The following is a 26,996-nucleotide window of genomic DNA, read 5'->3' on the forward strand; positions in this document are numbered from 1 at the left end:
GTACACACTCGGAATGAAGAAGACTTTTACCGTCGTATTTATATTATCTTTAAAATAGTTACAAATAAATGGCCTTAATTCGTGTGCTACTTTAATTGCAAATTTTTGATTAGGTTTAAGTATATTTTTTAGCATTTCTGGAATTTCTTTTTTCCAGTCATTAGTTAAATTTATTGTGTATCTGTGTTTATCGAAAATTTTCTTATAGGTTAAATCGTTAGTTAGCGATTCTGGAATTATAATTATTTGATTTTTCGAAAGATTAATAGGTTCTTCTGAAATTTGAATTCCTGTAATAGGATTTTCAATAGCCGTATGTTGTGTGTTGTCAGTGCTGTTATTATTTTCTTGAATTGCGATAAATTCTTCAAGGAATTGGTCTGGGTCAAAATCGTTAAGATCTGGGGGTTCTGCGCACATTGAACTGCGAGTTAACGCGTTGATTTGAACTCTAGAGAGGTCGTCTGCTACTTGATTCTCTTTTCCTTTTTTGTATTTGACCGTAAAATTATAGTCTTCAAGTTTTAATCTCCATCGAGCTAATCTTGATGTGGGATCCTTAATTTTATAGATCCACACCAGTGGGTTATGGTCGGATTCGACAGTAAATTTTTTCCCATATAAATAGGGTTTGAAATGTTTACAGGAATCTATAATTGCTAAAAGTTCTTTTTCGGTCGTCAAATAATTTTGTTCTGCGGAGTTTAGTGTGCGGGAGTAATAGGCAATTGGGTGATTATTCTGTGTTAAGACAGAGCCTATTGCAATATTGGAGGCATCTGTTGTTAGTACAAAAGGTACTGTAAAGTCAGGATATTTAAAAACTGGGGCATTGGATAGTAATTGTTTGCATTTTTCGAAGCACTCTAAATAATTGGGATTTTTAGGGTCAATAATAGCTCCTTTGCTCGTACAACGAGAGAATGGGGATGTAATTTTAGCGAAATTAGGGATTGATTTCCTTTAATGTTTTTGGAAGAGGGTAGTTTTGTATAGCATTCAATTTGGAAGGATTGGGTTTTATGCCATCGGGCGTGACTATATGTCCAAGAAATGCGACTTCTTTTGTCAAGAATTCTGATTTATCTAGCTGAACCTTAAGATTAGTTTCCCTGAAAGTGTCAAATATGGTAGAAATGTGAACAAGATGTTCTTGCAATGATTTCGAAAAAATAATAACGTCATCCATATAGACGAAACAGAATTTATATAGATAAGGGCGTAAAATATTATCCATTAGTCTTTCAAAAGTAGCTGGGGCATTTTTGAGACCAAAAGGAAGTCTTAAAAATTCGAAATGACCATGTGGAACCGTAAAAGCGGTTTTCTCAATAGAATTAGGATTTAGTTCGATTTGGTGGAAACCTTGAGCTAAATCGAGAGTCGTAAAATATGTCGCTTTGCCTAAATTATCTAAAATGTCATCAATTTTAGGTATGGGGTACTTATCGTCTACTGTGTTTTCATTTAATTTGCGGTAGTCGATAACCATTCTAAATTTTTTCTCGCCGGATGCGTCGGCTTTTTTTGGTACAACCCATACAGGGGCTGAATAAGGTGATATAGATGGTCTAATAATTTTATTGTCGAGAAGTTTATTCACTTGCCTGGTTATTTCTTCTTGCATACTTTTCGGGTGGCGAAATCCTCTGACATATATGGGATTATCGTCTTGCGTCCTTATTTCGTGCTTTATCGCCGAAGTGAAGGTTAATGGTGCTTTTTCGTCATAAAATATGTCCTTGTATCTCTTGCATAATTTTAAAATTTTCTCTTTTTCTTCTTCGTTTAAATGTTGCGTGCGTATAATTGAAGGGTCAAAATTCGTGGGTCCTTTACAAATTTCGTACTCATCTAAATTCTCTACATGAATCGGCTCCATTTGTACCGGGTTATCAAATGTGATATTATTAATATAGCCATTTGTAACTGTATGAATAGATTCAGGTAATTTTATATTATTTATTATAATTTCTTGAAGCAAAATATTTCCATTATCAATGTCTACTGGAATTTTATTATACAACGTTTTAAAAGGAATCCTATAACTAGTGTTATACGTATTTAATGTCAGTGTCATATTTTTATAGTTAATGACCGCGTTTAATTTTTCGAGATCCGCATTACCTAGTAAAATATCAAAATCTCGACTGAAATTTGCAACTCTGGCGTCAAATAACACAGATATGTTCATTTCGCTAAGCAGTGGCGTTCTTATATTGTCATTAAAAGTTTGCGTAATTTCCATTGCAGTTAATTTAAATGGTTTTTTATATTTGTGGGATGGATTAAAATATTTGGTAGCGTTGGGTGAAATAATGGTATCTGATCCTCCGGAATCTATTAGGACTTTTAATTTAGACTTGGGTAAAACAAAATAAGGTATTTGAGGATAGTTGTGGATATTATTTAAGTTTATTGAGGGGGTGGCTGTTCTTGTAAAGGAACGCTCTGAAAATTTTGATCATAAACATTTTCTTGTTCGTATGGGTCAGATAAGAATTCGAAATCTTCGCTATTATTAGCTTCTACATTAAAAGCGTGAGTTCTCCTAGTCGAAATACTTATAGGTTCGTGGTTTCTGGACGAAGACGTCTGTACGCCGCTCATGGGGGTAGGATTATTGTTTTGACGATTTTGCGGAAAATATTGTCTATTAGTGTGTTAGTTGAAATTGTTTCTTTGTGGAAATGAAGATTGTCTATTTAAATTCGTATTATTTTGCGGAAAATAATTATTGTTTCGGGTATAGTTACTTGGAGTATTTGAAGTATTATTATTGTTAGGAAAGTTATTTCTGAAATTATTTGGTCTGGGATTATTATATTGGAATGAGTTATTAGAATTAGATTGGTATTGATTTCGAGGCTGGTTGGAATTATATTTCGAATGATTAGGGTTATTTTTAAGATGGCTAGGCGGATTATTATTTGATTTTGGCATTTGTTGTCGTTTTAAAAAATTCATGTAGGTACTGCTGTTGATTTTTGTGGTTGTCGTATGATATACATTTTTGGAGAGCTTCGTCTAAGGAATTTAATTGAAAGTGGGACAGGTACTCGCAGTAGGGTTCATTAATACCAGTGCAAAAGGTTTTTAGAGCAATGTTTTTAAAATATGGGGTTTTAAATTCTACCGTTTCTGGATTGTTGTGTAAAGAAATATGTTGTAATAAATCATTAAGGTTATTTAAAATTCTCTGATGATATTGATCGTAATTCTCTTGTGATTTTTGTACAGTTGTTGAAAGTTGGGTGACTAAAGGTCGATTCTCACTATACGTTCCGTTTACTTTCCATACCCGTTCCGTATACCTCCCATTATTTTAACCACAATTCTCAGTAGACGTCGCGTTTACTTACAATAAGACTGGTTTTTCTTAATGAACTTTAAATTAGAGTGGAAACAACTTCCACGTTCAGTTGTGTAGACAAAAATTACTTTTTCTGAGTCATCCAGTATCACAGTTGCTAAGATTTTGCATTATACACATAAACAAACAAATAATTTAAAATTTACTTACCTGTGGCATCGAGTTCCTTGACAATAGCTGACCAAATATTGTCTTTAAATGAATTATCGCTATATTTATTTGCAACATCATATAAGGCATTATTTTGCCTGACAAGTTCTATCAATTTTTCGTCATTCATATTTATCTTAACAACTTAGACTGAACCGCGATGTAATAATATTCGTACTATCCATTCCATACCCGACACGTCGCAGCTTGTCGCAAAAAAAATACGTGGCCGGTAATCTTGAACGCGAGGCTTCGGGAATGATAGGTAAACGGAACGGAAAGTGGGCATATACTATATGATTTGTGTTTAATAATATTTTATGTAAATGGAAAGCCACCGATATGGAAAGTAAATGGAACGTATAGTGAGAATCGACCTTAAAATATCTTCTGAACGTCTGTCTCCGTATTTGGTTAAAAGTAGGGGCCTAATTTCGGTCCAAAGGGTTTTATTAGAATAATTTAAATATTCTCTGGGTTCACCTTTAATTTTTGAAACAATATTTGCATTTAAAATAAATTGTTGTGGTACAGTAAGATTTTGATTAGTAAAAAAGCTAAGTAGATTATCTACGGATTTAATGAATGTGGAGAGGTTATCTCCTGTGGTAAAATCAGGTAATGTAGAACATAAGCTAGAAATATCACTATTGTTAAGGGCCATTTTTGAACGATTACGGTTTCGAAATTTATTTCGTGAACTATTCGTCTCTTTAGAAAGATCTTTAATTTCGTTACAGTTTAAATTACATTCAGCTAATAATAAATGTAAATTTTCTACAGAAGTATCAGTAAAAGTGCTCATTCAAAGAAAAAGGGAAAAACTTACAGGATGATGATCAGTGGTGATGTTCTCTGCATTGCCTTGTGCCTTCTTCTCTTAGGTTCTTTTGGATTTTCGTCAAACAACTAAAGTTGACCAGGAAACACTAGTTTCTGTACGAAGTATCCTGTTCGCAGCGCCAGAAATATTGGGAACTTCGAAGTCACTTTTAAAAAAAGATTTATTTACAATTTATAAAACTAACAATAATTTTGAACTACAAAAATGTAAAGATAACTTTCTAAAATAAAAATGGGCACCGGGAACATGTGTCTTGCTAATTTATAATGTTTCTTTGCTGTCTCTGCATTTTCCAGAGGCGGCGACTATATTTCTATATATATATATATATATATATATATATATATATATATATATATATATATATATTTATATATATATATATATATATACATATATATATATATATATATATACATATATATATATATATATATATATATATATATATATATATATATATATATATATTTATTTATATATATATATATATATATATATATATTTATATATATATATATATACATATATATATATATATATACATATATATATATATATATACATATATATATATATATATATATATATATATATATATATATATATATATATATCCGATTTTTTTATAAATTAAATTTTTTACATCAAACCATCATTTTAACATTGGGAGGTAAAATTACTGTATTTGGTATCATTTTAAAGCCAATAGATGTTGCCAGTGTTAATACTTAAATAATATTTGAAAACATAAAAATGTCGATCGGTTTGGGTCAAGTTCAAATGAAGACATTGAAACTACCTGCCGACCGGCTGGGGTCAACCAACTAGTTTTTTTATAATATCAACGTTCAGTTGTTATATTTATTCAATTTAGATATTTTTTCCAAGAGAGTTGTGTAGAGGAATATTTTACATATTTCAATTTCCAAGCTGTTTAATCGAAGCTATCAGTGAATAGTTTAAGATAAATATTAGATTTTTATGGGATTAGGTCAAAAATATTGGTTGTGATTGAGATGAGAATCACATTTTTAATTATTTAATGTTTAACATTTTGATTTCAATTCAGGAAATCGTTCTCAAAAAACGTTTTTTGTACAAAATGTGTATACACATTTTTACATAATTTGTACAATAAACAAGGTTAAATATTGGAAATCGTATCGTTAAATATTAGTTAATTAAAAATGTAATTTTCATCTCAATATCGACTAATAATTGTGGCATAATCACATAAAAAAATAATATTATATGATATAAGATATTATATGTTTGTAGTAATTCATAAATGTTAATAACTTTGTTTTTTGACTAACGACAGATAATATAGCTACTTGAAATCATGGCAATTGATGAGTTATTAAAGTGTGCAAAATATCAAGCAGATCAAAAAATATTTTACAATTTATTCAATTTGTTTATCACAGAAAGCGATTATTTAAACAACTGTACTTGTCCAAACTTGTATGACTCTATAAGTATTTTGTAACTTGCAATCGATTCTTTGCGCTTTCAGTTTTAGGGTATATTAAAAAAACTTTTAACATGTTATTAAATTTTTTATTAAAAACCAGTTTGAATAGGGGACTTTTTAGTTTTTAGACCACTTAACGTTTTTTTAGTTTCTTTGACAAGTGAGGATTCGGTTATTTCTTCACATGGGCTATGAACAATTGTCTAGTCAAGTCAACACTATTAGAGAAGTTACCTATACTTTTCCAGTAGTCATGCAGACGGTTCATTTTAATTGTCCCCATATGGAACATAAGCTCGAGAAAAGTATTAAATTCTGTTTGTTTTCTCTTTCCAAAACGCAATCCTCGATTTTTCTGAACGACTTTGTGCAAGTATTTTGTCAGTCACTTCCACCATTCATGTAATCTACATCGTCCTCGCCCGATGCTTCTAACAATGATTGTAATTCAGCAGTGGTCAATCTACGTTTATGTTCACATCTACATTTTTTTAGATGTCGAAGGCATATTATTTACATCCATTTCTTTATAAATACTATAACTCACTTTTACGGAGGTAATTAACAATAAAAACGTTCTACTGGAAACTATCAACTTACGACTTCCAATACTATAAGGCCACTTGAGGCACAATACGTTTTTACTCAATAATAGTTCCTGTATAAGTAAAATTGTTTTTTAATGTGCTTCATTGGAGCACACTAGATATATTTCAGTTTTGCCATCACATTCTTCAGAGTATGTTTTAACTTTTTTAACTTTTCTATCGGCATTTCTACTAGTCATGCTTCTTCTTAAAACTTTGTAACATCTTGTACACTTTCTTCTCTTTGTATTATCTACATCGCTTTGCCTTAGATGGTATTTTTGGGTGTAACTGGTCATGAGGGTTACAACATTTCATTATTTGTAAATGCCTTCGCGAACTCCAGTCTGAACTCAAGGATAGGTTGTCGCTTTTTTTACGCTTTCTATTATTTAGCAACTAAGCATTGACTACTGCGGTATTAAATAATAATTCCATTGCCACTTTCCGGTACCACTTCAGAATTTTGCGTATTGGGCTTTGGTAAGAAGCCACTTGATCACTAAAATCAACACTCTTTTTCACCAAGTTATAATCGAGAATAATTTGTGGTTTTAGTACTTGTGTATAATTTTTCTTTTTATTTGATTAAACCAAGATACAACTATTATGTTTAGATGTTGCAAGGGTTAAAACTGGTCTTTTGTCGACCCATTTTATCACTCGTAAAATCAATAATGGGGTTAAATTTCATCGAGAGTAACTGGTTGCAACTTTTTTAATCGAGATTTTAGTTTTACATGTTTTTAGAGTAAAACATCTGCACATGAATAATTCGTTGCTTGAAAAATGATTTCAATTCATCGACCAATATTCTAAAATAAGGTGTTATTACGTCGTCCGGAATATTATAAACTGGTTCTCTTTCATAAAGCATTGGAAATATGGTTTACACTCTATATTTAGAAAAATCTTTTACTGCAACTCTTGTTCGACCTAAACTAAATTAATACACAAAACAAATTAATCTATTTTTTTTATAGAAATGCAGATTCCTGTCGGCTTTTTATCAGTGCGGTATGAGTCACTGGTGTCTCGTATATCCGGACCTCTTATCGCATTACAAACATAATTCTTAATTAGCAGTGCGGTACAAGATACATTTATGTCATATAATCTGAAAGCCGTAATAAGACCATAAGACCGTATATTATAAATAAATATATTCCTAAAAGAATTATCTTGAAACATGAAATAAATACACTAAAAAAGTGCAATATTAAGTGTTATTTAAAAAATGGTATGTCATTCACAACGGGCGTACAGTTAAAAAAAAAGTTTTCAGTGTTGTATTGCTTGATTATTATTATCTGGTATTCTGAAAATGTTGACATTTTTTCCTGGTCTGATCTTCCTCAACTAACGTCATCTTTCTTAATTTGTGGGTTGTGTTGTTCAGGTCTTTTTAGGTGTTTTTGTTGGTATCCATACTGAATGATCTTCTTTAGACAATGTACTAATGTAGTGTTCACATGTGGCATTGCGTGCGTCATGTAGCGCTGATCTTAATTGTCTGATTAGTCGATTATATTTGTGTTCGTCATCAAGATTTCGGCTTCTTGGTCATCTAACTCTTGCTCTTCATTTTTCGACTATTAGTTGTATAATATAATTCGGAGTGTTACTTGTGTTTTCTTGATTTGGAATTGTTAATCGTGTAGCTCCATATGAAATAGTAAAAGATGAAAACGGCAGCATATTCATCCATAAAAAAAGGAAACGCGATAAAGATATCTGAAACAACTGTTTTATGTTATAAGAGATGAAATAGTCCGAAATTGCCAGGTGAACAGGGTACTATAAAGAGGAAGTAGAATTAGCTACGAAACAGCTTAAATGGGGAAAAGAAATAAGCTTAGACCAAATACCAGCAGGAATTATTCAACTGGGGAAAAAATTAAACGAATAACAATATTCACTCCATTTACAGAAAAGGGGGTGACCCGCAAACATTTTAAGAACTTCTTTAATAGCCTCCAGTCAACAATTTCCTAATCATGTTTAAAAAACGTACGGAATGCACTGTATATACTAACCCAAACCGTCAACATACTTGTTGTTGCAGTTATGTATTACGATCAACTTAAAGGTTATGCACGACTCCCCTTGTATAGGTACACAGGCATGCACCCGTGCGGGAGAAAAAAGATTTGTCATAACGTTACATTATGTCACATTTTAACGTTGAATATTTTATGGTCCCCTTTGAATTATAAAACGAATTATCGACTTTTTCTCGCACAGATACCGCCTATGTAACTTTACAAAGCGAGTCGTTTGCTGGATATTAAAGAAACGTCTATGGCCATCATATAATTTTACGCTATTTCACGTTCTACGACGCATTCCACGTTTGACACACTGTCTTGTTTAGTTTTCTGTCATTTTATTTGTTAAATCCTATGTCATTCTCGTCAGAGCGTCAAGGAGCAGTAAATGTGTGCAGTGAACGGGAGGAATATGTTTAACAGTGAACGTTGGAGATTTTTCGAGTCTTTCATATTTTTTTCTTTGCGTGCCTCTCCTATCGGAGATTGGATATCATTAGGGCGATTCTAATTTTATTTACTGCTGTTTTGAATAATTCACTCATCACTAACTCATCCGGTGGCCAAAGTGTTTAAGTTTTCTCTTTTTTATATTCAGTATAACTTCTGGATCGTTATGTATTCTACGTATTACCCCTTCATTTGTAATTTTATCCACTCAACTTATTTTTAGTATACGGCAGTAGCACCACATCTCAAAGCTGTCAAGATTTGTAACATTCTTCTGTTTAAGAGTCCATGCCTCAACACCGTAAAGCTAAGTACTGAATACATACTAAGTAGTTAACTAAAAGTGGACGTACGCAAAGAGATGTATGACGTAATCGTATGGTATTCGCTAAATCCTGTCACGTAATATGCCACATACCTCTGTGCGTAAATTCGTTTTATTGCTGCCAGTTTAAGGTGTTATTAGATGCAGCCATGTTGAATTTCTCTCCACTATCGTATTATCTTTGTTAAATCCTATCATTTTAGGCTCCATATATCCTGATTAGACCTATAGGACCCGAGATACGCAACTAAGGCTCTTTTGACATAACATATATAGGAGCAAAGATATATACCTAAGGTTCTTTTGACGTGTTGATGTATTTGATTTCTACGTCGTAGTATTTTATTGGTTAAATGTTACCATTTGAGGTACTGTACGTCACGATTGGACTAATAGGATCGAAGATACATAACTAAGGCCCTTTTGCCAGGCTACTCTATTTAATTTTTGTATCTCATTGTATTCTATTAGTTTATTTCTATCATTTGAGGTACGAAACGTTACGATTGGACTAATAGGACCGCAGATACATAACTAAGGCCCTTTTGATAAGCTGATGTATTTTATTTTTCTATCTTATTGTATTCGATTGGATAAATCCTATCATTTGAGGTACTGTACGTCATGATTGGGCTAATAAAAACGAAGATACGTAACTAAGGCCCTTTTAATATTTTGCTGTATTTGATTTCTATCTCATTGTATTCTATTAGTTAAATTCTATCATTTGAGGTATCGTACGTCACGATTGGACTAATAGGACCGAAGATACATAACTAAGGCCATTTTGACATGCTACTTTATTTAATTTTTATACCTTATTGTATTTTATTTGTTAAATCCTTTCATTTAAGGTACTGTACGTCATAATTGGACTAATAGAACTAAAAATACACAACTAAGGCCCTTTTGACATTGTTCTGTATTTGATTTTTGTATCCCATTGTATTCTGTATGTTAAATCATATCATTAGAGGTACTATACGTCACGATTGGACTAATAGGACCGAAGATACGTGACTACGGCCCTTTTGACATGTTGCTGTATTTAATTTTTTTATTTCATTGATTTCAATTCGTTAAATCCTGTCATTTGAGATACTGTACGTCACGATTGGACTTATAGAAACGAAGATATATAATTAAGGCCTTTTTGACATGCTGCTATATTTGATTTTTCTGTCTTATTGTATTTTATTGGTTAAATCCTATCATTTGAGGGGCTGTACGTCGCGACTAGACCAATTGGAGCGAAGATACAATAGGTAGTTGCAATATATCATAACCCGTTACTTTTAACCAACCATGATGCCAGAATGATTTGTGGATGAAAAGAATATATATATATATATATATATATATATATATATATATATATATATATATAGTAAACTCTTTTCTTTATATATATATATATATATATATATATATATATATATATATATATATATATATATATATATATGTTTGCTTTGAGGTTTCCGCGGGAGCTATATGTGCTGTCACTATTTTTCCGGGTTTGACTCCGCTTTGTAAAATGCTGGTTTTCTTGAAAACCATTGTTTTGGCGACGTTTCGGCAAGGTCTCACTTGCCATTCTCAAGCCTGGTGGATCTACTTCTCGTCGTTACTCGATTAGTACTGGTCGACTGGGCATATATATATATATATATATATATATATATATATATATATATATATATATATATATATATATATAAATATATATATATATATGTATATATATATATATATATATATATATATATATATTCTTAAATTTACTATTTCATTGTGGGTAATATTATATTCAACAGCGATGCCAAATTTCTGATGCTAAAATGATTGATAATGAAATTGGGATATACATTTTCATGTATATAATGGCAGCGAGTAAACGGTAAAACCCTGAACTAAATATATATAATATTTTCACTGTACCATCATTTTAGACTCAAACATTTTCTGGAATAAACTTGTATAACTCAGTAAAGGATAAAAAGAGAAAGCGGATATTTTAAAATATCAACACGGTATCAACACTCTAATCAATGAGATGGTTAAAATTCTTGTAACAAGTACAGGAAAAAAGTTATTAAGGTCTTGTAAAGTAGCGTCGATATACAGATGCTATTTTGCAAGACGATGCTAAATTGATGGTAAAAGCATAATGTATCGATGCGAAAATGATAGTATGATGTATATATATATATATATATATATATATATATATATATATATATATATATATATATATATATATATGTAAAAGATATAATCTTTTAGCGAAAGCCGCTATCGCTTTATTAAATTAAATGGCCAAATATATGGCCTAGGAGGACAAATTCGTTAAACTTCCCGTGCTCGAATCGGTATCAATAAAGTGTTATGATCATTTCGGCCTAGCCCAGCCTCATCAGACACTTTGGGCTGATACAAATTCAAACTCGGAAAGTCCAACGAATGTCTCCCAAAACTTCACTACAACAGTAGTTAGCTACAAAAGCCGGTGGCGCCTTTGCTCAGTTTTGATATAACATTCCTGAAGTAATTAACCTGACGTAATGAACAAGTTTTTCTTGTTGGCGGTTTATGTCCAGGAATCCACCCTGAAAACTTTTTAAAACATCGTTCTTCAACTATGGAAAACGGATGAAACGAGTCTTTGCATAGGTTTAGTAAATCCGTATCTATTTGTTTCTTTTGTTCTAAACTAATATTTTTATTAATGGAAGTATCCATCACCTTTTGGCGCTTGGGTGGCGGTGGCGGTATGTCAGTACTTGTAGTAGAAGTAGTCGAAACGGACAGAAATGCGTCAGGAGAAGTTTCAATCATTGCAATATTCAGAAAGTGGACCATAAAAGCTGCATCTTCTACAAATGTGCATTTTTTGAAAATAAAATTATTCTTATACTAGGTCAATAATTTTGACTAAGAAAAATAATTCTTAACTGAATATTTACAATAAATAAATCCTTTAAAGTACTATCAATAAAGATTTGAAATCGAAAATGCAGATCAACGTAAATCGAAACTCATTCATTAATAAGAATACCTAGTTATAAAAAACAAAAGAAAGAGTTAAGAAGCTGGTTATTTCTATAAAAAAAGAAAAAGAAGATTGTACTAGTGAAAATCAACCAGTACAAGAAAAAGAAACTGATAAAGATGACTTAAGTCCATGGTGTATTTTTGATGAATTAATTGGACATGACTCATCTAAACATACACCTGTATCGAGAGATATAAAAGAAGTCGACATGTATTTGTTTGATGATATTACCCACAAAAAATTTCAAACGGAGATTGGAACATGGCCATTACAGTGGCGGAAAACCATCGCCATGTATATCCTAACTTAACCACTATATTCATAAAATATTATAGTATTGTAACAAAATCTGTTCCTTGTGAACACATGTTCAAAACCTAGTTTAATTTTAAATAAGAGAAGAACACGGTTAACAAGAAAAGTGGAAAAACTTATGTTTTTAAATGTCAATTTAGACGATTCGCGATTTAATAATGTGTAATGTAAATGTAAGTACTATATGTATTGTTTAATTTATTTTTCAAGTTATAATAAATATATCCTTCGTTAGTTTCTTTTAATAAAATAGCCAATATGTTTGTTTGTATACTCGCTTATTTGAAACTACTGGTAAACAATCAACTAGTTACAGTTTACGAAAAACGGTTTCGATAAAAATGTCAACGACCCACCTCCAGTTTAATCGGTATATTAGGATCGGAAGCAGAGATATGTAAAATATCTCTGATCGGAACTAATTGTCTCAATAATGGGCAATGGGTGTCAATAAGAAATATGGAGGGGAGACCAAGGGGAAATATGATTGTTATCTTTGTTTATTCGCTGAAAATATGATTTTATATCTGTGTTAGATATGCTGTTAAATTTTACCATACCGACCATAAACTTTTACCTACACTGTATATATATATATATATATATATATATATATATATATATATATATATATATATGTATATGTATATAGGGACGAACTCTGGAATTTAAAATCAGAGACATACGCAGGGTGAAGAACCTCTGAGATGGGTTAATAACGCCATTGAGGATATAATTTAAAAAGAGATTGAAAATAATTTGTCACATGACCAGGTCGGGTTAACTTTTTGTTCAAAAAGTTTTGGTCGCGGACAGGATTGGATGTACCTCCGAAGTTACTGTTGATGATGTATAGAATAAAGGTTCCATATATCAATCGAATTCTGCAAGAGTAGATATTATCAAAAACAATGATAATCTATCCCTCTCTCGAGCTCTAGTGGTAGCCAGAGCTTATGTGAACAAAGGCCCTATAGATTATATTTAATCTGTTTATTCGTCCGTCCAGTCAGAGATTGAAAAACTGTAATAGATAGAAAAAACTGACGACGGATTCTGATTCATCGCTTGAAGTTATTACAGCAAAAATTGTCAAAACGGAAATACTTCCGGCTTTGAGAAAATTAATAAAAGCGGTATAACTCTCAAATGACGATAGATACAATTATTTTGAGAGTGATAGTGATTTTGTGATCAGCCTGCAAAAATATGTCCAAAAACATGTCTTGGTTAACTTCCGGTAATAAAAGTATTTCCCTTCCGGTGAAAATTCTTGTTGGCTTCCGGTTTATATTTGATTTTTTTAGATTGAGACTTAATAAGCTCACCTTTATCTTACCTTTTTATTGATTTATTGATTTAATTTCGATAACCAACTTTGCTTGCAAGATAAAAATTCTTACAGAAAAATGATTTTTGTACGATAAAGATTTTCTCCCTTTTATTTATATTACCTACAACTTTCATTAAGTATAAATTGTTTAACAGCGCACCGTACAATGAAGTCATAATTATATTCGGTGGTGAATTCGCTATATGTATATGATTCCTGCATTTGTTCCATAATAAAAATTTATTTATTAATTACTACGCCCACAATTCTAAAAAAAACTAAATGAAAATGAAATACTGCGAATATATAAATAATATAAGTATACCGTATCTCTAATAAAATAAAATTGTATATAGCAGGTATGGCAACAATATTTAACCGCAACCAATGATGGACCCTTGCAAGTGGAGGCAGATTGTTAAATCAGAGAAGGCCCACCCCGGGTTGTAGACGTAGAAAGAAGAAAAAGAGGTATCTTTGAGTTATCAAATATACAAACGGTTACTTAAATATTTTTGTTTTTTTTTTGTTAAATATATTCGTTACGCAAGATATTCAAAGCGGTCGGTGAGAACGGAATATGGAGGTGTAGATATAACTTTGTACTGCAGAATATCTACAAGCATGAGATTGGTGGAAAAGATATTACCACTCTAATCAAGCGAAACCGTCTGCAGTGGGTAGCCCGGCACCCAGAATCAAACAAGATAAGAAAGTGGGACTGAGAAGACAAAGCGGGCCAAAGCAGAGGTGGATAGACAGAGTAACACAGGATGCTGACAAGATCGGCGTTGCCAACCTGAAATCCCAGCAAGGGACAGAGCAGAATAGCGTAGAAAGCTTGAGCAGGTCGAGGCTCTTTAAAGACCATAGACCATGATGATGATAATATTTTTATGTTATATTCTTTAATTTTAATTTTTTATCATTTATAGGCATAAGTTTATTTATTTACTCGATAGTTTATCGGATTAACTCACTTAGTACGTCTAAGAACAATAAGGACTGATTATTATTAAGAATATTCTCACTTAGCTATACCCTACATAAGCAAAAGACACAGAATTCGTAACTATCATCACGATTACCTCTTAAATTTTATTAATAAGTATTACCTGCACAAGTATCATAATAATCAGGACAACATCTATTATTAACGACGCAATCATCATCACAGTCGCATGTTAAATGATACAATTCCGTTATATTTTCTTTTTGTCCACAGCGATTTTCACAAGCATCTATTATTGGAATCACTTCACTATCTGTACTACTGTACCTAAAAAAAATATTATATATATATATATATATATATATATATATATATATATATATATATATATATATATATATATATATATATATATATATATATATATATATATATACAAACAACACAGTTTATTAGGGTTGCAGTCAGTTTTATAAAAAGTCAGACATAGATAAACTGAGCAACATTTATTGTTACTTACTGGAAAAACATCCAAAATAAAATTAATATCTACCTGTACCCACACAAATTACACTTATATGCATAACATGTTGCATACCATTAAGAGAGGTTTAAAAATTAAAATCACCTAAGATGGGCCTCTAGTATTTCTTAAAAAGAAATATAATATTAAGTACACCTAATTACTTTTTAATCATAGGGTTTTTTCTTTTTGTTCTCTATGTGTCAGAGTTAAAACACACCAGTAAAAGATAACAAACTAAATTTTTACTATCTGTACCTAAATTTTAAAGAATTTTAAAATGTATTTTGTCCACTATTTTATATTTTATATGTGTGTTATTAATGTTGAGTGTCTATGCTTTTACAAATAATCTCAACGACTAGTAAGTTACACTGAAAATTTGTGATATTTACATTTTTTTTTTCTTATTACAGTGTCTTGAAAAAGGAATAAAACCATTCCAAAAGCTAGATAAAAAGTTCTAAGAGTGTTTCATTAACATCCCGGCCAATTTTCTGACTGCAACGCTAATAAACTGTGTTGTTTGTTTATATCGACAGTCACTAATATCCAGTAATTCTTATATATATATATATATATATATATATATATATATATATATATATATATATATATATATATATATATATATATATATATATATATATGTATATATATATATACATATATATATATATATATATATATATATATATATGTATATATATATATACATATATATATATACATATATATATATTGTTATGATATGTAAAATCGAGAAAAATATTGGTTTGTTTAAAAATATTTCAAAGTTCAAAAACATTAAAATAATTCAGATAAGTAGGATAATATCCAACAAACATTTCGGAGAAGGAAAGTTATTAAATCTTTGAATTACCTGTACCAAACAAAATGTAAGCTTTACATCAATCATTTCTTTGTTAAACTTGAGTGACCCGCATAAGTTTAAGTGAAACAAAAGACAAATTGAAACGGGTTTTTACAAATGCATTAGTGCAGTGATTAAAGACAATAGAAGATATTTTAGAAAGAGGTTTTGTTAGTTTTAAGATTATAGAAAAATATTATTTGTAAATAAGTTTTAGGAAATTTATAATTATAGGTAAAAATTTGTTTGTTATCGAAATGAAGAAATGGGGGAATTGTGACGAGTTGTGATTGGCGGAGATTGAAAAAGGTGGGATAAGTGTGTGGGAGAAAGTTTAGCGAGATTGAGGAGAGAGAAAAGATAGCAGGCAGTTGGTTTCCAAGTCTGTAAGAGGAACAGGGATTGTTCTCTGGCGGTTCCTGAAATGTAGCAAGCAGTAGTGTTGAATGTTAGTGAGTTTTGGTGGAGTTAGTGTATCTGACGGAAGCTGAAGCAGCAAAATATTGTAAGTCATATTTCTCTACTTATATTCCAAGAGTCACTGTTCAGGCCAACGAGAGATTCAGTTTATCGTAAAGAGAAGATATTCCAAGAGTCATTTTTCACTCGGGCCAACGAGAGATTCAGTTTATCGAGAGGAGAAAAGGCTATCATAATTTGAATGATTTGTGCTTTTGAAGGAGATCATTAAGGACGATATACTTGCAACAATCTGTGTAAGATTGCTGATTACATAGGGAGCGGTTGAGAGGAGATAATACAGTCTACAAGGAACAAGGATTTGGACCACTCATCATCAGAGAGAGATATTTTTGTTTTCTGCAGTTTTTTCTTTTATTGATAATACAATTTTTACACTTAATTTAGAAAGGATATAAATATTTTGATTAGGAGAGTTAGAATAGTTCGGAATTTTGAGATTTCAATTAATATTGTTTGTACCATAAATTTTGATTGTTCACATACGGAGAACAAAATTTTGAGAATCCTTATATGAGATTTGTTTATTGAAAACTTTTGCGTGTGAATTATTTCATTATTTTTATTTCAATATATAGTGTTAGATCGTATGTGTTTTTTATTATTCTAGTATTTTTTGGACCTTACCTTTCACATGTAATAGCATAGATATTGAAGCACGAATTTAACCCTGAGATAAGAGAATTAAAAATTGTGATAGAGTCATAATCATATCATTTAAATAATTTTAATTAATCAAAAAAAAATTAATTAGCTAATTATTGCTTGGCGCACCAAGACTTTAAATATCACAATAACTGGCTTCCAAAACGTGGGGCTTGAAAATATCGCAGCTTTACATTTGAAGGAAGGGAAAGAGATCTGGAATAAGTACAGGTGATCCAGAGATAAAAACATATAACATTGAGGGAATTTGAAAGTATTTTGACAATTTTTCCAGAGAATATAAATTTGATTTATTGATTGATCGTAGTTAGTGGATATTTACTGCTTTTGAATTATTTGATTTTATTTTCTTTACCAATCGTACATTTGATATTTATTTTGAATTATTTGAATTTTACTGATTGCATATTTGATATTTGTCGTGAAAATTTAATACATTTGGGGAGAAATATTGTTGTGTTCTGAAACATATAGAGTGTTGTAAAATTTCACATTTGGCGGGGACAAAAACAGTAAAGAAAAGAAACAACATGTCGACCACAAGGAGTCAAAGCAAAATGCAAGAAAGGAAGGAGGATAACAGAGAAGAGGAAACAATTGTTGAAGAAGGATCGGATAATGAAGGAAATGTTACAATAGTTGAGGAAAAAAAAGAATTATCAGGAATAGAGAAATTATTAGCAATGATGCAAATACAGACACAAACAATGAATGAAACATCACTAAAAATGGATAGAAATCAACAAGAAACAAAACAAACAATGGCAGAAACAAAACAAACAATAGAGAAAAACCAAAAAGAAACATCACTAAAAATGGAAGAAAACCAACGGCAAACAAAACAAACAATGAGCAAGATAGAGCAGCGTCTGGAAAACTATGAACAGGAAATTAGAGGATGTGTTGAGGGGATAAAGAAAGAACTGATACAACAAATAGAAGAGATTAATGAAATTAAAAATGATATGAAAGAACAAGAAATGAGAATTAAAGATAATTTGGAGGAATTAGAAAGCAAACTTGAAAATGTAATGAAAGATAGTAAGACGGTCCAGAAAAAGGAATTAGAACAGTTAGAAGAAAAATTTGAAATGGCATTACAAGAAGACAGGAGGGAAGTAGAAAGAAGATTAAAGCAAAATGAAAACAAATGGCAGAAATTGAACTAAGAGGGGTAGAGAGAAAAGAAGTTATCATCCATGGAACAAGCGAGGCGAAAATACAATTTGGCGGGGATATTCGGAAAACACACCCAGTACCGTTTGTTAAAAATTTGAAAACCAAATTACAACATATTAGATATTTTGACGATTGCAAAGAAACAATTAGAAACCATTTGAAAGAAGGAGCAGCGTTATGGTATGAAAGCAAGGAAGATGAGTTTGAAAATTGGACAGATTTTGAAAATAAATTTCTCAACTATTTCTGGGGGAAAAATAAACAGAGAGAAATCAACCAAGAGCTACAGAATGGAAAATATCACGAAAAAATGGGAATATCTGAAGAAAGATATGCTTTGCAGATATATAACAATTCAAAATATCTAGAATACAAATATTCTACCGAACAGCTGGTAGAAATGATCAGCAGACATTTTGAGGAAACATTGGAAGATCACGTGATTTTGAGAAACTATCAAGATATTGATAGTTTGTGCCAATTCCTTCAATTAAAAGAAGCGAAAAGAAAAGAAATGAGAAATAGAAGACAACATGACCAATATAATGGACCGGAAAGAAGGTATTCATCAAATTATGACCAGAGAAACCGACATCCCAGATCAACAAACGAATATAGGCCGAGAAATTACAATAATTACAATAGACAACAAAATTACGATAACAGGAATGACACACAACAGAGAACATATGAAAATCACAACAGGAATAGAGATGCACAAAATCCTCCGAATAGGAATACTAACGAACAAAGGGACGATGGAAATAACCAGAGCTTCCAACAACAAAATAGAAGGGAGATGAATCATGTAGCAATAGGAAACGACAGACAAATTTCTAATTCTAATCTAATATTTTTAGATGCATTTATAAAACATAAAGCGATTAAAATTGTGATTGATTCTGGATCGGAGATATCGCTAATCAATAAAAAACTAGTAAAAGAATTAAATTTGGACAGATTTGTGTATAAGATTCCTAGGGTTGAGTTAGTGGGTGCAAACAATAAAAATTTGACGACAGTAAACGAAGGCTTGGGAGTACAGATAAGAGTGGGAAACAAATTCCATATTATGAAATGTGTGGTGATTGAAGATTTAAATCATGATATGATAGCGGGAATTGATGAATTGAGGAAAAAAGATATCACCATAAATTTTTCGGAAAATAAACTGGAAATCAGAGCAGAACCAGACAACACAGGAGAAGAAAAGCAAACAGATAGGAAAACAAATTCTGGAAGGATCAATGCACAGGAAAAACGCAAAGAAATCGATATGACTGTAGAGGATAAACCGAAAGTACAAGAACAAGATCTAACAGAAAAGAAAAAGAGAAGGAAGAAAAAGAAGAAGAGTTCGAAAAGAAAGCAGGAAAATAAGATGGAGACCAGAGAAAAACAGGAAATAGAAGGTACAGAAGAATTGTTGGCAACCGACGATAAAACAGAATGGAAGCAGGAAGAAAAAGAAGGTATCATCAGAGAAATGAAAGGAATAGAAACATGGTGCTCGGAATACCAAAGGGAATTAGAGGATAAAAAGAAAACAGAAGAAAAAATGGCACTGATGGACGAGAATCCAGAATTTTGTGAAGAAGTATTATGGACAGTGAACACATGTGAACAAAAGGTGGATGAAAGAAAAATAAATTGTGAAAAAAACATGGAGAAGGAAATAGAGAAGATTTTAGGAAACCATGGAGATTTTGTTAATAAAGTAAATCAAGTGGTTAAAAATTATGAACTTTCTTTTAAGGGAAAATACTTGGAAAAATTTAAAACGAAAATATATCCAATCCCGTATAAAGACAGGCAATATACGGGGTATTTTAACATTCACGACATTTGTCAGTATCATAAGTAGATTTTAATAACATAGTGAAATAATTTGATCCTAGAAAACTTTTGTCATTTTTAAAATTTAACAAAGAGTTTTCGGCAGATCAAATGGCGGGGATTTGTTATGATATGTAAAATCGAGAAAAATATTGGTTTGTTTAAAAATATTTCAAAGTTCAAAAACATTAAAATAATTCAGATAAGTAGGATAATATCCAACAAACATTTCGGAGAAGGAAAGTTATTAAATCTTTGAATTACCTGTACCAAACAAAATGTAAGCTTTACATCAATCATTTCTTTGTTAAACTTGAGTGACCCGCATAAGTTTAAGTGAAACAAAAGACAAATTGAAACGGGTTTTTACAAATGCATTAGTGCAGTGATTAAAGACAATAGAAGATATTTTAGAAAGAGGTTTTTGTTAGTTTTAAGATTTATAGAAAAATATTATTTGTAAATAAGTTTTAGGAAATTTATAATTATAGGTAAAAATTTGTTTGTTATCGAAATGAAGAAATGGGGGAATTGTGACGAGTTGTGATTGGCGGAGATTGAAAAAGGTGGGATAAGTGTGTGGGAGAAAGTTTAGCGAGATTGAGGAGAGAGAAAAGATAGCAGGCAGTTGGTTTCCAAGTCTGTAAGAGGAACAGGGATTGTTCTCTGGCGGTTCCTGAAATGTAGCAAGCAGTAGTGTTGAATGTTAGTGAGTTTTGGTGGAGTTAGTGTATCTGACGGAAGCTGAAGCAGCAAAATATTGTAAGTCATATTTCTCTACTTATATTCCAAGAGTCACTGTTCAGGCCAACGAGAGATTCAGTTTATCGTAAAGAGAAGATATTCCAAGAGTCATTTTTCACTCGGGCCAACGAGAGATTCAGTTTATCGAGAGGAGAAAAGGCTATCATAATTTGAATGATTTGTGCTTTTGAAGGAGATCATTAAGGACGATATACTTGCAACAATCTGTGTAAGATTGCTGATTACATAGGGAGCGGTTGAGAGGAGATAATACAGTCTACAAGGAACAAGGATTTGGACCACTCATCATCAGAGAGAGATATTTTTGTTTTCTGCAGTTTTTTCTTTTATTGATAATACAATTTTTACACTTAATTTAGAAAGGATATAAATATTTTGATTAGGAGAGTTAGAATAGTTCGGAATTTTGAGATTTCAATTAATATTGTTTGTACCATAAATTTTGATTGTTCACATACGGAGAACAAAATTTTGAGAATCCTTATATGAGATTTGTTTATTGAAAACTTTTGCGTGTGAATTATTTCATTATTTTATTTCAATATATAGTGTTAGATCGTATGTGTTTTTTATTATTCTGGTATTTTTTGGACCTTACCTTTCACATGTAATAGCATAGATATTGAAGCACGAATTTAACCCTGAGATAAGAGAATTAAAAATTGTGATAGAGTCATAATCATATCATTTAAATAATTTTAATTAATTAAAAAAAAATTAATTAGCTAATTATTGCTTGGCGCACCAAGACTTTAAATATCACAATAATATATATATATATATATATATATATATATATATATATATATATATATATACAACGCTGAAGTCTAAGGATATTTTAATAATTTGACAATACCAATGACAGAAATTTCATGGCAGTATAAATTTGCTTGTACTATAATATTGTTGATACAGACAGTCACTTCTTATAAAAAAAAATTGTAAAACTGATAGCAATACGTATTTAAGAATGTTTTTATAAGGGACAAAAAATCGACATTTGTATGTTTTGTTTATTTTTAATTTTAGTCACTTTATACCATTCTTGATTAATAGGTGAGTTAAAGATATTATCTTTTCACCATGCAACGACAACATTTAACGTTGGACGAGATGACGAGATGAGATGAATAGTTCAAGCTGGTATGCGACAAACTCAAGTTGCTGACCAGCTGGATGTCTCCCAAAGTGTCGTAAGTCGTTTGTGGCGTCAGTTTAGAGACATTGGGAGTCCAGTCGAGCAACATCCAGGACGTGGTCGCTCTACAACCGTCGCTCAAGACCGATATTTAATTTTAAATGCCAGAAGACAGCCAACAATCACAGCACCCGAGCTGCTTAATGAATTAGAGCTTGCACATAATGTAACAATTAGCAGCAGTACTGTAAGGAATCGTCTTTATGAAGCCAATCTTCGTAGTCGGCGACCACTGAGATGTCCACCTCTATCTAGAGGCAATCGCGCTGCAAGATTAATCTGGTGTCACGAGTTTCAGAATTGGACTAACAATGACTGCGCCACAGTTTTGTTTAGAAGCTAGTCTAGATATGGATTTCATCCAGATTCCCGTCGGACAAGAGTTTGGAGACGACCCGGAAATGTCAAACGATTACGACATCTTCAAGAAGTGTATGCATACAGAGGTGGTACATTAACGGTATGGGCGGAATCGTGATTGACGGAAGAACTGACCTCATTTTCCCACGTGGCTTTCTCACAAGTCAGCAATATTTGGACACTATTCTTGAACCTGTTGTGCGCCCGTTTGCTGCTGCTGTTGGAGAAAATTTTTACTTTATGTATGATAACGCTCGACCACATGTTGCGCATATTGTAACAAACTGGTTGGATAACGAGGGTATTGATGTATTGCCGTGGCCAGCACAATCACCGGACTTGAATCCTATTGAGCATGTATGGGACATGCTCCCATGCTTCACTCCAAGAGAATGAATAATTTTTCTGCATATATCGTTTATCTGGTTTTGAGATTTATTTAGTATTGTTGAGAATTGAAACAAAATGATGTTTAACTATTCAGAAGAGTTTAAATATAAAATCCAATATTAAAAATAACATAATAATAAGTTTAAAAAGTGTTTAAGTTGCAATGTATTTGATTATTTTAATAATTATGATATTGTAAATATATTTGAGTGCGCCATCTTTGTAGGCAACCAAGTATAAACTTAAGCGAATTTGGTGGTAGGAACTTTTATATAGAATTATGGATTAAAAAATAGTGTTATTTATTAATTTAAGATGTAATTTATATCTAAATTTGTATTCTGATCTGAAAAGCCTAAATTTCCATAAAATTCTCGATAGAATCTTAGTTAGAATAGTTTTCTAGATATAATAGAAAATAATTATCTAGAAAGATGTCAATAGAAAGAATTTAACCTTTGTTCGCAGTAGAATCTTCGCGAACATGGTAATGTCTATGAAATAGAAGGATTCGAGTATATTTTGTTTCGGGAATATTCGTGAACATTAAAAATGATATAAATATGATGTGATTTGGATTAAAAAGACTCAGTCAGATTTTCAATATAGTCGGTCAGATAGTCAGTAAGTTCATACAAAATTAAATAAAATTAAAATATTGTACTTACATAACTATATAATTTTAATAAGTTAAGTTTTGATGTTTTGTCAATTTAAAAATTTAATGGATTAACCTCATGTTGTAAGTTTTTATACTAGATTTATAAAATGTTATTTAATTCTAATTTCATTGTATTTACTGATACCACATTTTAGCATATCCTGAAGAAGCAAATAAATTTTGCGAATGCTTGATTAAAGAACAAAGAGTTTCACTTTCCTGCCCTATTAATGACTGCAACCTCAAAATAAAACTTTATTTTACATAACGTGTCAGTCAATAATACCTAACTAAGGAAATGAAATGACAAATGACAAATTTGTTTCGAAACTAGCTTACCGATTTTTAATACCTAACTACTTTATATATATATATATATATATATATATATATATATATATAGTTTGAGTTTAGTTCTTGAACCTTAATATATATTTTTTAATGGATTTTCTTGGGCTTTGGTTCATAAAAAAATTGTTTTGATACCAAGACATTTTTATTTTTTTTTTTCGACGTTTCGGTAGGAAATCCATGCTTTTTTCAAGAATTAATATGGACTAAAAAAACATTTTATCAAAGACAGAATACAGTTTAAAAGTGAAACTTTTGACTTAACAAAAGTACCTTTTGACTTGGTAAGTCAAAGGTTTCACTTTTAAAGCGTATTATGTCTTTGATAAAATGTTTCTTTGGTCCATATTACTTCTTAAAAGAGACATTGATTTCCTGACGAAACGTCGAAAAAAAATATAAACATGTGTTAGTATAAAAACAATTTTTTTATGAGATCACCCTACTATGATATCTCACATCGTAGTGATATAAAAACCAAAAAAATTAATGCATGTGCACTGACAGAACATGCATTAACGTTGAAACACGAATTTAATTTTGAGGATTCCTGTATTTTGGCAAAGGAAAAGAACCACTAAAAACGAGTTTTCTTGGAAATGTGTTCCGTAAAATCTAGTACATCTTACATCAATAAAAGTCAGACATAGATAAACTGAGCAACATTTATTACTACTTACTGAAAAAACATCCAAAATAAAATATATATTTACCTGTACATAAATTACACTTGTATGCATAACATGTTGCATACCATTAAGACAGGTTTAAAAATTAAAACCAACCAAGATGGGCCTCTGTAGTTCTTAAAAAGGAAATATAATATTAAGTACACCTAATTACTTTTTAAGTGTCTTGAAAAAGGAATAAAACCATTCCGAAAGCTAAACAAAAAGTCAAAAGGGTGTTGCATTATCATCAATTTTCTGACTGCAACCCGAATAAACTGTGTTGTTTGTTTATATCGACAGTCATTAATATCCAGTATTTCTGATATATATATATATATATATATATATATATATATATATATATATATATATATATATATATATATATATATATATATATATATGAAAATTACTGAGTTCTCGGGAAGAACCGCGTGCCAGCTACCGGTATCAGCTACCAAAGCTCTGTCAAAAGGCTTCAATTTCTCTGTCACTCCTCTTTCCATTCCAACTGAGAAAATTATTTGTCAAACTGAAGAAGCTATTTCCCATCTTCCTTCCGACCAAGCCGAAGTTGCCAGACAAGATGTCGCCAGAATTCTCCGTACTTCCAAACCCCCACCTTCAAATATTAGTCTTTCAGAAAGACGTGCCCTCAAAGAACTTTACAACAACCCTGACAACGTCATCCTTCCGGCCGATAAAGGTAATGCCACCGTCATTCTCAACTCTTCTAACTATTTCGACAAAATGTTCGAACTTCTGAATTCCACAGAATACAAACATGTCCCAAATGATCCAACCACATATCTAGAAAAAAACGACCAAATCCATTATAAATAAGTCTACTCTATCTCCAGACCTCAAAAAATCTCTTATACCCAGAGAAAAATCATCCCGAATTCCAAAGATATACGGCCTTCCAAAAATCCATAAGCCCAATGTTCCCCTAAGACCCATCGTCAGTGCATACAACTGTCCCACTCAGAAATTGGCAAAACATCTCGCTTCATCCTTACAACCATTAGCCGAAAACGCCTCGTCCTTTGTCAAAAACTCTTTTCATTTCATTGATCTTCTGAAAAACTTTTCTATTTCACCCTCAGACATACTAGTCAGTTTTGACATTGTTTCTTTATTCACCAACATTCCCATCGATGAAACCATTTCCATCTTGGACTCTAAACATCAAATTCCCCAAAACACATTATCTCTTATAAAACACTGCATGTCTAATACATATTTCACGTTCCAAAATCATTTCTATCGTCAAATCAAAGGTGCCCCAATGGGATCGCCCCTCTCTCCCGTAATAGCAGATATATACATGGAACATTTCGAAACAGTAGCCTTGTCCTCGTCAAATCTCAAACCCACCTGCTGGTTACGGTACGTTGATGACACCTTTGTCATTTGGCGCCATGGTAAAGACACATTAGATCTCTTCCTCTCCCACCTGAATGGAATACATCCCAGCATTCAATTCACGATGGAAGTTGAGTCTGAAGCGTCTTTGCCATTCCTTGATGTCCTTATTCAGAAAAATCCACCTCACAGTTTTTCCTATTCCGTGTACCGGAAACCCACTCATACAAACCGCTATCTCAATGCCCAGTCACATCATCACCCCGCCCAACTTAATTCAGTCATCAACACTCTTATTTCCCGTTCCATAAGACTTAGCGACAACAATCACAGGTCATCCGAAATCAATTCAATAAGACAAACACTCCTACAAAACGGCTACCACAAAACCCAAATCAATAGAAGCATTCAAAAACGTCTAAACCCCATTCCATCCAAAAAAGAAACCTTGCCGCCGGATCAACCCAAAATCTTTCTACCTTTCATTAAAGGTGTCACTGACAAGATCAGTAGAACTCTTATCCCTCTTAATATCAAAACCATCTTCACCACTCACTCCAAATTGTCCAATCTCGTCAGATCCGTAAAAGACCAAATCCCCAATGAAGACCATGGTGTCTACGAGATACCTTGTTCCAGTTGCCCACGTACATACGTAGGACAGACAAACCGACGAATCCATAACCGTATTAACGAACATTCTCTATCAGTCAAACATTCCGATACCACTTCAGCCCTAGCCCAACATCATATTCAGACAGGCCA

At 31.6% G+C, this 26,996-nt stretch overlaps 1 protein-coding gene across 1 annotated transcript in view; it reads right to left on the reverse strand.

Moving 5' to 3' along the window:
- LOC140445523 (uncharacterized) overlaps window positions 1-26,996 on the reverse strand; it is a 297,375-nt gene that overhangs the window by 60,179 nt on the left and 210,200 nt on the right. Inside the window, exon 7 of the mRNA XM_072537615.1 lies at window positions 15,073-15,236. Within this exon, the coding sequence (XP_072393716.1) occupies window positions 15,073-15,236 (164 nt within the window). The remainder of the gene's footprint in view (window positions 1-15,072; window positions 15,237-26,996) is intronic.

The sequence above is a fragment of the Diabrotica undecimpunctata genome, chromosome 7 (assembly GCF_040954645.1).
Source record: "Diabrotica undecimpunctata isolate CICGRU chromosome 7, icDiaUnde3, whole genome shotgun sequence".
NCBI classification, from domain to species: domain Eukaryota; kingdom Metazoa; phylum Arthropoda; class Insecta; order Coleoptera; family Chrysomelidae; genus Diabrotica; species Diabrotica undecimpunctata.